We start from the raw sequence: 15267 nt of genomic DNA, 5'->3' as shown, positions 1-15267 counted from the left end.
ACATATAAACCAAATAAAATAAATAGAATAAATATGTACAAGTAAAATAAATAGGGTAATAAATATGTACAAACATTCATTCAATCATATTTATTGAGTGCTTACTGTGTGCAGAGCACTGTACTAAGCGCTCACAGTCTAGAAGGGGGAGACAGATAACAAAACAAAACATATTAACAAAATAAAATAAATAGAATAGATATGTACAAGTAAAATAAATAGGGTACAAACATTCATTCATTCAATTCGTATTTATTGAGTGCTTACTGTGTGCAGAGCACTGTACTAAGCGCTTGGGAAGTACAAGTTGGCAACATCTAGAGACGGTCCCTACTCAACAGCGGGCTCACAGTCTGGAAGGGGGAGACAGACAAAACAAAACATATAAACCAAATAAAATAAATAGAATAAATATGTACAAGTAAAATAAATAGGGTAATAAATATGTACAAACATTCATTCAATCGTATTTATTGAGCGCTTACTGTGTGCAGAGCACTGTACTAAGCGCTTAGGAAGTTCAAGGTGGCAACATCTAGAGACGGTCCCTGTCCAACAGCGGGCTCACAGTCTAGAAGGGGGAGACAGACAACAAAACAAAACAAATTAACAAAATAAAATAAATAGAATAAATATGTACAAATCCATGGTATTTGCTATACACATAGTCTTATATGCCTATCAGTCAATCCATGGTATTTACTTTAATCAGTCAGTGGTATGTATTTTACACATATTTGGATATATTTACCATATTTACTATTTTATTTTGTTAATGATGATATGTTGCCAACTTGTACTTCCCAAGCGCTTAGTACAGTGCTCTGCACACAGTAAGCGCTCAATAAATACGATTGATTGATTGATTGATATAGCTATAATTCTATTTATTCTGATGGTTTTGACACCTCTCTACATGTTTTGTTTTGTTGTCTGTCTCCTCCTTCTAGACTGTGAGCCCGCTGTCGGGTAGGGACCGTCTCTAGATGTTGCCAACTTGGACTTCCCAAGCGCTCAGTACAGTGCTGTGCACACAGTAAGCGCTCAATAAATACGATTGAATGAGTGAATGAACGTAGTAAGCGCTTAACAAATATCATCATTATTATTATTAATATTATTATAAATACCATCTATTGATTGATCAGTCGGTGGTATTTTTTGAGCACTCCCTGGATGCAGGATGCTTCACCCGGAAAGGACATTAGGATACAGCTGGTGGACATTCATTCAGCTGTATTTATTGAGCGCTTACTGTGTGCAGAGCACTGTACTAAGCGCTTGGGAAGTACAAGTTGGCAATGTATCTTCTAGTTGGCAACACAGTCTTCTAGACTGTGAGCCCACTGTCGGGTAGGGACCGTCTCTAGATGTTGCCAACTTGGACTTCCCAAGCGCTCAGTACAGTGCTGTGCACACAGTAAGCGCTCAATAAATACGATTGAATGAGTGAATGAACGTAGTAAGCGCTTAACAAATATCATCATTATTATTATTAATATTATTATAAATACCATCTATTGATTGATCAGTCGGTGGTATTTTTTGAGCACTCCCTGGATGCAGGATGCTTCACCCGGAAAGGACATTAGGATACAGCTGGTGGACATTCATTCAGCTGTATTTATTGAGCGCTTACTGTGTGCAGAGCACTGTACTAAGCGCTTGGGAAGTACAAGTTGGCAATGTATCTTCTAGTTGGCAACACAGTCTTCTAGACTGTGAGCCCACTGTCGGGTAGGGACCGTCTCTAGATGTTGCCAACTTGGACTTCCCAAGCGCTTAGTACAGTGTTCTGCACACAGTAAGTGCTCAATAAATACGATTGAATGAATGAATGAACATAGTAAGCGCTTAACAAATACCATCATCATTATTATGAATATTATTATAAATACCATCTATTGATTGATCAATCGGTGGTATTTTTGAGCACTCCCTGGATGCAGGATGCTTCACCGGGAAAGGGCATTAGGATACAGCTGGTGGACATTCATTCAACTGTATTTATTGAGCGCTTACTGTGTGCAGAGCACTGTACTAAGCGCTTGGGAAATGTGTCCGTTACTGTATATCTTCTAGTTGGCAACACAGTCTTCTAGACTGTGAGCCCACTGTCGGGTAGGGACCGTCTCTAGATGTTGCCAACTTGGACTTCCCAAGCGCTTAGTACAGTGCTCTGCACACAGTAAGCGCTCAATAAATACGATCGAGTGAATGAATTTTCTAGTCTTCATTAGGAATCGTTCGTTGTTCACTTTTTCACGTACTGAATGCGGTCAATGAATACATTTTCTAGTCTTCATTAGGAATCTTTCGTTGTTCGCTTTTTCACTTATTGATAATACGGTCTATTTGATCATAAGAGTTTGGAGTCAGAGTGTGAGTTTCAGAAGTGTGTTTTTGGAGTTTTGACACATTCCTACAAGTCGGAGAATTTATTGTTTCAGGTTTTCTCGGACTGTCATTCTAGCCTTTCCCCGTGGTATAAAAGGAGACCCGGTTTGCCAGCTATAACAAAGAAATGTTTCTCCTTAAAAATTAAAAAAAAAAATCCAATTTGGAATGTTTCCTAAAACATGCGGTCAGGACAGATTGTTAATTGTTTTAGTTTTTTCTTTCCCGGGTATTGTCATTCAATACTCAGCAAAAACCCAATTCCTGGTGGTTATTCAACACCTAACAGATGGTTTGGCTTTCGCCGAGTCCTGCGCGAAATGATCCAAAGGAAAGGAAAAGCGTGCCTCGTCTTTGAATTTTCCTAGGCCGACTTTGATCTCCGTCCGTCTCTTGTGAGTCTCCTCCTCCTCCTCCTCCTCATCAATCGTATTTATTGAGCGCTTACTATGTGCAGAGCACTGTACTAAGCGCTTAGTAAGTACAAATTGGCAACATCTAGAGACAGTCCCTACCCAATAGTGGGCTCACAGTCTAAAAGGGGGGGACAGAGAACAAAACCGAAGACCCCTCACGGTGTGGAAGAGCCGGTCAAGGGTCCGCTTAAAAAAGGTTTAAAGTAAATGACTGGAAGAAGGGTGTGTTTTCATATCGAGAAGCAGCGTGACTCAGTGGAAAGAGCCCGGGCTTTGGAGTCAGAGGTCATGGGTTCAAATCCCCGCTCTGCCAATTGTCAGCTGGGTGACTTCAGGCAAGTCACTTCACTTCTCTGGGCCTCAGTTCCCTCATCTGTGAAATGGGGATGAAGACTGTGAGGCCCACGTGGGACAACCTGATCACCTTGTAACCTCCCCAGCGCTTAGGACAGTGCTTTTCACATAGTAAGCGCTTAATAAATGCCATTATTATTATTATTATTGTTATTATCTTATTTTCTGTGATCTCGGGCGAATAAACCCTGCCTTCACAGGACCAAATCGATGCCGGTTTCCAAAGAGGAGTCGGTACGAAGAAGGTCTGAGCGGCCCGGGGGTTTCCTTATTCATTCATTCGGAGAAGCAGCGTGGGTCAGTGGAAAGAGCCCGGGCTTTGGAGTCAGAGGTCATGGGTTCGAATCCCGGCTCCGCCACTCGTCAGCTGTGGGACCTTGGGCAAGCCACGTAACTTCGCTGTGCCTCAATTACCTCATCTGTAAAATGGGATTAAGACTGTGAGCCCCACGTGGGACAACCTGATCACCTTGTATCCCCCCAGCACTTAGAACAGTGCTTTGCACATAGTAAGCGCTTAATAAATGCCATTATTATTATTATTATTATTCAATCGTATTTATTGAGCGCTTGCTGTGTGCAGAGCACTGTACCAAGCACTTGGGAAGTATAAGTCGTTATAGAAGCAGCGGGGCTCGGTGGAAAGAGGACGGGCTTTGGAATCAGAGGTCGTGGGTTCTAATCCCGGCTCCTCCACTTGTCAGCTGTGTGACTTTGGGCAAGTCACTTCACTTCTCTGGGCCTCAGTTACCTCATCTGTAAAATGGGGATTAGGACTGCCCCCTCGTCCCCCTCTCCATCCCCCCCATCTTACCTCCTTCCCTTCCCCACAGCACCTGTATATATGTATATATGTTTGTACCTATTTATTACTCTATTTGTTTATTTATTTATTTTACTTGTCCATATCTATTCTATTTATTTTATTTTGTTAGTATGTTTGGTTTTGTTCTCCGTCTCCCCCTTCTAGACTGTGAGCCCACTGTTGGGTAGGGACTGTCTCTATATGTTGCCAACTTGGACTTCCCAAGCGCTTAGTACAGTGCTCTGCACACAGTAAGCGCTCAATAAATGCGATTGATTAATTGATTGACTGTGAGTCCCATGTGGGACAACCCAATTGCCTCATATCTACCCCAGTGCTTAGAACAGTGCTTGGCACATAGTCAGCGCTTAACAAATACCAACATTATTATTATTATTTTATTATTCCCTCCACGCAGGGACCGTGGAAGTCTGGCGTCAGAGCCGCTGGAGAGGGAAAATATGGCCTCGCCTTCTCCATCAAAGCAGACTTAGAAGTAACAATCTGAAGCACCGATTTCCATCTTCTCAATTTATTCAGACGGCCCAGGGCCCCAGCTCCCGCCTGTTAGGGACCGTCTCTATACGTTGCCAACTTATACTTCCCAAGCGCTTAGTACAGTGCTCTGCACACGGTAAGCGCTCAATAAATACGATTGAATGAATGAATGAAAGTAGGGTTTTCCAGCTAAGAGGAGCCCTCCCTCCTCAAATCGGACAGAAAATCACTCTCCCCCCATGACTTCAGAGCCTTATTGGAGCCTCATAAGGGGCTCACACTTTTGATCCCCATTTTACAGATGCGGTAACTGAGTCACAGAGAAGTTCTTCTACACTGTGAGCCCACTGTCCAGAGAAGTGAAGTATATATGTATATATGTTTGTATGTGTTTATTACTCTATTTATTTATTTTATTTGTACATATTTATTCTATTTCTTTTATTTTGTGAATATGTTTTGTTTCGTTGTCTGTCTCCCCCTTCTAGACTGTGAGCCCACTGTCCAGAGAAGTGAAGTATATATGTATATATATGTTTGTATGTATTTATTACTCTATTTTATTTGTACATATTTATTCTATTTCTTTTATTTTGTGAATATGTCTTGTTTTGTTGTCTGTCTCCCCCTTCTAGACTGTGAGCCCACTGTCCAGAGAAGTGAAGTATATATATATATATATGTATATATGTTTGTATGTATTTATTACTCTATTTATTTTATTTGTACATATTTATTCTATTTATTTTATTTTGTTAGTATGTTTGGTTTTGATCTCTGTCTCCCCCTTTTAGACTGTGAGCCCGCTGTCGGGTAGGGACCGTCTCTAGATGTTGCCAACTTGGACTTCCCAAGCGCTTAGTGCAGTGCTGTGCACACAGTAAGTGCTCAATAAATATGATTAAATAAATGAATGAATGAATAGGGACCGTCTCTATATGTTGCCAACTTGGACTTCCCAAGCGCTTAGTGCAGTGCTCTGTACACAGTAAGCGCTCAATAAATACGATTGAATGAACGAATGAATGAACAAATAACAAAATTATTAGTAGACAGTCTTTCAAACTCGAACATAATCTTGCGTTCGCTATTTAGGCCAGGCTTACATAGACCAAAGAAAACGCTGAAGAATGAAGTTATACACAGGTCCTTCACTTGTCGGAGGCTCTGCCCTTTTGAGGGGGGCAGCAGCACGGTGTAGTGGATAGAGCCTGGGCCTGGGGTCATGGGTTCTAATCCTGGTTCTCCCACTTGTCTGCTGTGTGGCCTGGGGGCACGTCACATTACATTCATTCATTCAATCGTATTTATTGAGCGCTTACTGTGTACTCCCTCTAGACTGTGAGCCTGCTGTCGGGTAGGGACCGTCTCTATATGTTGCCAACTTGGACTTCCCAAGCGCTTAGTACAGTGCTCTGCACACTGTAAGCGCTCAATAAATATGACTGAATGAATGAATGAATATTATTATTATTATTTTTATTAAGCACAGCCTTAAAAGGTGTTATATCAATCAATCAATCAATTGTATTTATTGAGCACTTACTGTGTGCAGAGCAGTGTACTAAGCGCTTGGGAAGTACAAGTTAGCAATATATAGAGACGGTCCCTACCCAACAGTGGGCTCACAGTATCGAACAATGGGAACTGCTTAACTTAAAAAAAAAATACAACTTTCAGTCGGAAACATTTAAGAAAATGATTTCCTCTATGTGATGTTGGGTAGGGACCGTCTCTATATGTTGCCAACTTGTACTTCCCAAGCGCTTGATTGTTTGATTGATTGATGGAAATGGTAATCACCCCTTCTAGGCCTCTGTTAGTAGCTTCTCATCTCATGGTGTAGAAATCTCCATCATTTTTCTTAGAGCATGTCAGGAAAGAGCAGCAACGTCGTAAGGGAAAATAAGGGAAAATGGCTCTGAGGAAGAAAGGAAACTCTAGCTGAGGAGTGTTTCATTCCTTCATTCATTCAATCGTATTTATTGAGCGCTTACTGTGTGCAGAGCACTGGACTAGACTTCTAGACTGTGAGCCCGCTGTTGGGTTGGGACTGTCTCTATGTGTTGCCGACTTGTACTTCCCAAGCCCTTAGTCCAGTGCTCTGCACACAGTAAGCGCTCAATAAATACGATTGATCGATTCATTGATTGACTAAGCGTTTCCTTTCCAGTTCCCGGAAAGCCGTCCCTCCCATTTTGCCTTTCATTGAAGTGACGCCGTCATTCCATCCACGGATTTTCTTCTAAAACCCGTCGACGTTTGAACGGCTTTTCCTTGAAGCATCGTAAGCCCTGCCTTGATGAGCGTCCACATTTCTCTCTCTCTCTCTGCATTTCAGGGAGTCCCGGGACCTGGGAAATACGACATTAAAAGCCAGTTTCAGAAGACGGAGAGCGTGACGCCGAAAGGCACCGAAACCCTCCATCCTCCTTTCCTTTCGCAAGCCAAAGTAAGGGGCCTCCCAGCGTTTCTGGAAAACCGTACGCGGAAAGTTGTCAGAAGGCGAAACGAGCAGGGCGATCGATCGACCGATCATTTCATCATCATCATCAGTCGTATTTATTGAGCGCTTACTATGTGCAGAGCACTGTACTAAGCTCTTGGGAAGTACAAATTGGCAACATATAGAGACAGTCCCTACCCAACAGTGGGCTCACAGTCTAAAAGGGGGAGACAGAGAACAAAACCAAACGTACTAATAAAATAAATAGAATCATCATCATCATCAATCGTATTTATTGAGCGCTTACTGTGTGCAGAGCACTGTACTAAGCGCTTGGGAAGTCCAAGTTGGCAACATATAGAGACAGTCCCTACCCAACAGTGGGCTCACAGTCTAAAAGGGGGTCATTTGGTCAGTAATGCCACTGTTAGAGGAGTGAAGAGCACTTACCGTGTGCAGAGCACTGGACTAAACACTTGGCGAGTACAGTGTAACACCAATGGTATTACTAGTACTCTATTTATTTTATTATTACTCTATTTCTTTTATTTGTACACATTCTATTTATTTGATTCTGTGAATATGTTTTGTTTTGTTGTCTGTCTCCCCCTTCTAGACTGTGAGCCCGCTGTTGGGTAGGGACCGTCTCTATATGTTGCCAACTTGTCCTTCCCAAGCGCTTAGTCCAGTGCTCTGCACACAGTAAGCACTTAATAAATACGATTGAATGAATGAATGAATGAATGACTCTATTGTATTTGTACATATTTATTCTATTTATTTGATTTTGTTAATATGTTTTGTTTTGTTTTCTGTCTCCCCCTTCTAGACTGTGAGCCCGCTATTGGGTAGGGACCGTCTCTATGTGTTGCCAACTTGTACTTCCCAAGCGCTTAGCACAGTCCTCTGCACACAGGAAGCGCTCAATAAATACGATTGATTGAATGAATGAATGACTCTATTTATTTATTTATTTTATTTGTACATATTTATTCTATTTATTTTATTTTGTTAATATGTTTTGTTTTGTTCTCTGTCTCTCCCTTCTAGACTGTGAGCCCACTGCTGGGTAGGGACCGTCTCTATATGTTGCCAACTTGGACTTCCCAAGAGCTCAGTACAGTGCTCTGCACACAGTAAGCACTCAATAAATACGATTGAATGAGTGAATGAATGAATGAATGAATGACTCTATTTATTTTATTTGTACATATTTATTCTATTTATTTTATTTTGTGAATATGTTTTGTTTTGTTGTCTGTCTCCCCCTTCTAGACTGTGAGCCCACTGTCGGGTAGGGACCGTCTCTAGATGTTGCCAACTTGGACTTCCCAAGCACTTAGTACAGTGCTCTGCACGCAGTAAGTGCTCGGTAAATACGATTGAAAGAATGAATGAATGAATGAATGAATAATTTATTTTATTTGTACGTATTTATTCTATTTATTTTATTTTGTTAATATGCTTTGTTTTGTTGTCCATCTCCCCCTTCTAGACTGTGAGCCCGCTGTCGGGTAGGGACCGGCTCTAGACGTTGCCAACTTGGACTTCCCAAGCGCTTAGTCCAGTGCTCTGCACACAGTAAGGGCTCAATAAGTATGATTGATTGATTATTTGATTGATTCCAAAGCCCGGGCTCTTTCCACTGAGCCACGCTGTTTCTCCAATGAAGAGATCAATTAAACTCCAGATGCTCTAGCCCTACCAGGGCCACTTTTTCCCCCATGAAGTATCTCAGTTGACTCACAACCCGTCGTCGGCTTCTTTTCTCCCGCGCTCCGCCAGAGATTTGTACCTGTGAAATCAATCACCCCCGCGCCTGGCACGTATAATGAACCTCGCACCGCCCTGAAGTCCTTGAAGAAAACATCGGGACTCAACCTGACCCCCTTCGGTCGAACGGCACTGCGATTCCCAGAGGGCTCCGGCCTGGAGAAATCACCAGGTTAGCGACGAATCCGAGCACCACGCGTCATTCATTCACTCAGTCGTATTTATTGAGCGCCTACTGTGTGCAGAGCACTGGACTAAGCGCTTGGGAAGTCCAAGTTGGCAACATCTAGAGACGGTCCCTACCCGACAGCGGGCTCACAGTCTAGAAGGGGGAGACAGAAAACAAAACAAAACGTATTAACAAAATAAAATAGAGTAACAAATATGTACAAACATATATACATATTCATTCATTCAATCGTATTTATTGAGCGCCTACTGTGTGCAGAGCACTGGACTAAGCGCTTGGGAAGTCCAAGTTGGCAACATCTAGAGACGGTCCCTACCCAACAGCGGGCTCACAGTCTAGAAGGGGGAGGCAGACAACAAAACATAACATATTCACAAAATAAAATAAATAGTTTAAATATGTACAAGTAAAATAAATAGAGTAATAAATGCATACAAACATATATACATATATACAGGTGCTGTGGGGAGGGGAAGGTATAAATCAATAAATAAATCATAAATAAATAAATAATAAATCACCGAGGTTAATCTGATTGGTTATTATCGGCGACTCCTGTCATTCATTCAATCGTATTTATTGCTCGCTTACTGTGTGCAGAGCACTGTACTAAGCGCTTGGGAAGTCCAAGTTGGCAACATATAGAGACGGTCCCTACCCGACAGCGGGCTCACGGTCTAGAAGGGGGAGACAGACAACAAAAGAAAACATAGTCACAAAATAAACTAAATTGAAGAAATATGTACAAATAAAATAAATAAATAAATAGAGTAATAAATCCGTACAAGCATATGTACATCTATACAGGTGCTGTGGGGAGGGGAAGGAGGTAAGGCGGGGGGGATGGGGAGGGGGAGAGGAAGGAGGGGGCTCAGTCTGGGAAGGCCTAAATGGGGATTAAATCCTCCTCCTTCCCACTCTTAGACTGTGAATCGCATGTGGAACTGGGATTGCGTCCCGCTGAATAATCTTGTTTCTACTCCAGCACTGAAAACAGTGTTGGACGCACAATAAGCGCTTGGCAAATACCATAAAAATGAATGATAATAGTCATAATAATAATTGTGGTAGTTGTTAAGCGCTCACTACACAGCTAACAAGTGGCGGAGCCGGGATTCGAACCCAGGACCTCCGACTCCACAGCCCGTGAATTCAAGGCTACACCCGTCGGTCGGCCGCTGACTCAGTGTGGTTCTGGGACTTGTAAGGCTTGGGCAGACACACGCACAAACAGTTCGGAATCGAATCGAACCCGGGCCTCTTGGTGGTGTTTTCTGGTTGCTGCAAATGCAATTTGTATTTCAATTCTCATTTCAATCAGGTTATTGGAAGCGTGTCCGGGACGTGCCGCATATTGTCGTTCAATCACTCAATCAATCAATCGTATTTATTGAGCGCTTACTGTGTGCAGAGCACCGTACTAAGCGCTTGGGAAGTACAAGTCGGCAACATATAGAGACAGTCCCTACCCAACAGCGGGCTCACAGTCTAAAAGGGGAAAAAATATCGTTCATGTTTCCCAGGTCCCGCACACTACGATATTTTCCACGACGGGAATACCGGTGACGGGTGGAGAAAGGCAGGCTGGGAGAAAGCAAGGAAAGGCGCATTCGGATCCTCCGTTCCCCGCGTTTTCCACCGTAGTAAGAAAGAAGCGTTTAATTCTCCCGGACCAGCTGATTATCAGGTAACGGAAAATTCCTTTCCTTTCTTTAAAGCCGGGGACTGGGCTGATCAGTGGGAAATAATTTGGAAATCTGAGGTCAATCAATCAATCAGTCATATTTATTTAGCGCTTACTGTGTGCAGAGCACTGTACTAAGCACTTGGGAAGTCCAAGTTGGCCACGTATAGAGACGGTCCCTATCCAACGGCGGGCTCCCAGTCTCATCCATCTGTTAGCGCCATTATGAGTATCTGGTAACGACTGTTTTATTCGGCACTGTACTAAGCGCTGGGGTGGATATGTGCAAATGGGGTTGGACACAGTCCCCGTCCCACGTGAGGCTAACAGCCTTAATCCCCATCTGACAGATGAGGAAACTGAGGCGGACAGTGGTGAGGTAACTTGCCCAATTGTACTATAATAATCGTTCTGGTATTTGCTTTGTATCTATTCATTCATTCAATCGTATTTATTGAGCGCTTACTGTGTGCAGAGCACTGTATTAAGCGCTTGGGAAGTACAAGTTGGCAACATATAGAGACGATCCCTACCCAACAGGGGGCTCATATTTACTATTTGCCAAGCAGCGTGGCTCAGTGGAAAGAGCCTGGGCTTCGGAGTCAGAGGTCATGGGTTCAAATCCCAGCTCCGCCAGTTGTCAGCTGTGTGACTTTGGGCAAGTCTCTTCACTTCTCTGTGCCTCAGTCACCTCATCTGTAAAATGGGGATTAAGACTGTGAGCCCCCCGTGGGCCAACCCGATCACCTTGTAACCTCCTCAGCGCTTAGAACAGTGCTTTGCACATTAGTAAGCGCTTAATAAATGCCATTATTATTATTATTATTACTATTCAGGGTTCACAGTCTTCTCAAGTTCACAGTCTTCTAGACTGTGAGCCCACTGTTGGGTAGGGACCGTCTCTAGATGTTGCCAACTTGGACTTCCCAAGCGCTTAATACAGTGCTCGGCACACAGTAAGCGCTCAATAAATACGCTTGATTGATTGATTGATTCAGGGGCAGATAAAGGATAATCAGATCAGACACAGTCCCTGTCCCGAATGGGTCTCACAGTCTAAGGAAGTGAGAACAGAAATTTAATCCCCATATATCCCCTTCTTTTATTTTTTAATGGTTTTCGTTAAGCACTTACTATGTGCTGGGTACTTACTAAGTACCGGGGTAGATACAAGCTCATCAGGTTGGACACACATTATTTAATTCTATTTGTTCTGATGACTTTGACACCTGTCTCCGTGTTTTGTTTTGTCGTCCGTCTCCCCCCTCTAGCCTGTGAGCCCGCTGTCGGGTAGGGACCGTCTCTATATGTTGCCGACTTGTACTTCCCAAGCGCTTAGTACAGTGTTCTGCGCACAGTAAGCGCTCAATAAATACGATTGATTGAATGAATGAATGAATCCCCATCTGACAGATGAGGAAACTGAGCGGACAGGACTGACGTAATGATCATAAACAAAGCAGTTCAATTCTGGCTTTTCAGTGTGAAGAAGAATAACTCCCACAAGGAAAGTAATAACACACAATTGATTAGCACTCAGAAAAGATCCCAAATCATAATTCCCCCTCCATTCTGGAAAACAGACCGTTGAATCTGTATTGAGCGGCAATTATGCAGTCAATAAATAGGTAATCACTCCCCAAATTTCCCAGTAGAACGCCCTGAGAGAAAATAAATGATAGAAATAAGGCTGCGAATTTATGGAGCATTCTTATTTAAATCCCAATTAAAGAGAGCGACAGGGCATTATTACGTGGCCTCCGAATACCAGATTACAATAGGAACGATGGGTTTGCTATTCAAATTTGTTTTGATGCGCCGTTTTCCTGATTGGGATCCACCTGGGATGTGCAGTTTCATCTGGCGGCAAAAAAGACCAAATGAAGGTTGAAACGAGCTTGAGTGGAACAACCGTTGGCGGTGAAGCCCGATTTGGACGTCCACTAAGATTTGGAGCCCAAAGAAATCCAGTAAAAAATCACATTTCAAACCAAAACATGCTGATGATAACAGGGTAGGGGCCTGGGAGTCACAAGGTTTGCTGCCATTTGTCTGCCGCATAGGGACAGGGTAGGGGCCTGTGAGTCACAAGGTTTGCTGCCATTTGGTTTTGTTCTCTGTCTCCCCCTTTTAGACTGTGAGCCCACTGTTGGGTAGGGACTGTCTCTATATGTTGCCAATTTGTACTTCCCAAGCGCTTAGTCCAGTGCTCTGCTCATAGTAAGCGCTCAATAAATCCGATTGCTGATGACAGGGTAGGGGCCTGGGAGTCACAATTTTTGCTGCCATTTATCTGCTGCATGGGGACAGGGTAGGGGCCTGGGAGTCACAGGGTTTGCTGCCATTTGTCTGTTGCAGGAGACAGGGTTGGGGTCTGGGAGTCACAAGGTTTGCTGCCATTTGGTTTTGTTCTCCATCTCCCCCTTTTAGACTGTGAGCCCACTGTTGGGTAGGGACTGTCTCTATATGTTGCCAATTTGTACTTCCCAAGCGCTTAGTACAGTGCTCCGCACATAGTAAGCGCTCAATAAATACGATTGCTGATGACAGTGTAGGGGCCTGGGAGTCACAATTTTTGCTGCCATTTATCTGCTGCATGGGGACAGGGTAGGGGCCTGGGAGTCACAGGGTTTGCTGCCATTTGTCTGTTGCAGGGGACAGGGTTGGGGTCTGGGATTCACAAGGTTTGCTGCCATTTGGTTTTATTCTCTGTCTCCCCCTTTTAGACTGTGAGCCCACTGTTGGGTAGGGACTGTCTCTATATGTTGCCAATTTTTGCTTCCCAAGCGCTTAGTACAGTGCTCTGCAAATAGTAAGCGCTCAATAAATACAGTTGATGATGACAGGGTACGAGCCTGGGAGTCACAAAGTTTGCTGCCATTTATCTGCTGCATGGGGACAGGGTAGGGGCCTGGGAGTCACAGGGTTTGCTGCCATTTGTCTGTTGCAGGGGACAGGGTTGGGGTCTGGGATTCACAAGGTTTGCTGCCATTTGGTTTTGTTCTCTATCTCCCCCTTTTAGACTGTGAGCCCACTGTTGGGTAGGGACTGTCTCTATATGTTGCCAATTTGTACTTCCCAAGCGCTTAGTACAGTGCTCTGCACATAGTAAGCGCTCAATAAATACGATTGCTGATGACAGTGTAGGGGCCTGGGAGTCACAATTTTTGCTGCCATTTATCTGCTGCATGGGGACAGGGTACGGGCCTGGGAGTCACAGGGTTTGCTGCCATTTGTCTGTTGCATGGGGACAGGGTAGGGGTCTGGGAGTCACAAGTTTTGCTGCCATTTGGTTCTGTTCTCTATCTGCCCCTTTTAGACTGAGAGCCCACTGTTGGGTAGGGACTGTCTCTATATGTTGCCAATTTGTACTTCCCAAGCGCTTAGTACAGTGCTCCGCACATAGTAAGCGCTCAATAAATACGATTGCTGATGACAGTGTAGGGGCCTGGGAGTCACAATTTTTGCTGCCATTTATCTGCTGCATGGGGACAGGGTAGGGGCCTGGGAGTCACAGGGTTTGCTGCCATTTGTCTGTTGTAGGGGACAGGGTTGGGGTCTGGGATTCACAAGGTTTGCTGCCATTTGGTTTTATTCTCTGTCTCCCCCTTTTAGACTGTGAGCCCACTGTTGGGTAGGGACTGTCTCTATATATTGCCAATTTTTGCTTCCCAAGCGCTTAGTACAGTGCTTTGCAGATAGTAAGCGCTCAATAAATACAGTTGATGATGACAGGGCACGGGCCTGGGAGTCACAAGGTTTGCTGCCATTTGTCTGCTCTGTAGGGACAGGGTACGGGCCTGGGAGTCACAAGGTTTACTGCCCTTTGGTTTTGTTCTCTGTCTCCCCCTTTTAGACTGTGAGCCCACTGTTGGGTAATTACTGTCTCTATATGTTGCCAATTTCTACTTCCCAAGCGCTTAGTACAGTGCTCTGCACATAGTAAGCGCTCAATAAATACGATTGATGATGACAGGTTACGGGCCTGGGAGTCACAATGTTTGCTGCCATTTGTCTGCTGCATGGGGACAGGGTAAGGGCCTGTGAGTCACAAGGTTTGCTGCCATTTGGTTTTATTCTCTGTCTCCCCCTTTTCGACTGTGAGCCCTCTGTTGGGTAGGGACTGTCGCTATATGTTGCCAATTTGTACTTCCCAAGCGCTTAGTACAGTGCTCTGCAAATAGTAAGCGCTCAATAAATACAGTTGATGATGACAGGGCACGGGCCTGGGAGTCACAAGGTTTACTGCCCTTTGGTTTTGTTCTCTGTCTCCCCCTTTTAGACTGTGAGCCCACTGTTGGGTAATTACTGTCTCTATATGTTGCCAATTTCTACTTCCCAAGCGCTTAGTACAGTGCTCTGCACATAGTAAGCGCTCAATAAATACGATTGATGATGACGGGTTACGGGCCTGGGAGTCACAACGTTTGCTGCAATTTGTCTGCTGCATGGGGACAGGGTAAGGGCCTGTGAGTCACAAGGTTTGCTGCCATTTGGTTTTGTTCTCTGTCTCCCCCTTTTAGACTGTGAGCCCACTGTTGGGTAGGGACTGTCTCTATATGTTGCCAATTTGTACTTCCCAAGCGCTTAGTACAGTGCTCTGCTCATAGTAAGCGCTCAATAAATACGATTGCTGATGACAGGGTAGGGGCCTGGGAGTCAGAAGGTTTGCTGCCATTTATCTGCTGAATGGAGACAGGGTAG

The 15267-nt window shown here is 44.1% G+C and overlaps 1 protein-coding gene across 2 annotated transcripts in view; it reads left to right on the top strand.

The window, feature by feature from the left end:
• STPG2 (sperm tail PG-rich repeat containing 2) overlaps positions 1–15267 on the top strand; it is a 354184-nt gene that overhangs the window by 43623 nt on the left and 295294 nt on the right. For both annotated transcript variants that reach the window (XM_038769335.1, XM_038769336.1), the window contains exons 7-9: positions 6812–6922; positions 8702–8861; positions 10403–10566. In XM_038769335.1, coding sequence (XP_038625263.1) covers positions 6812–6922; positions 8702–8861; positions 10403–10566 — 435 coding nt within the window. The remainder of the gene's footprint in view (positions 1–6811; positions 6923–8701; positions 8862–10402; positions 10567–15267) is intronic.

Source organism: Tachyglossus aculeatus, chromosome X5 (genome assembly GCF_015852505.1).
Source record: "Tachyglossus aculeatus isolate mTacAcu1 chromosome X5, mTacAcu1.pri, whole genome shotgun sequence".
NCBI lineage: Eukaryota > Metazoa > Chordata > Mammalia > Monotremata > Tachyglossidae > Tachyglossus > Tachyglossus aculeatus.
The sequence above is the reverse complement of the archived record's forward strand: the minus strand, read 5'-3'. Positions and strand labels throughout refer to the sequence as shown.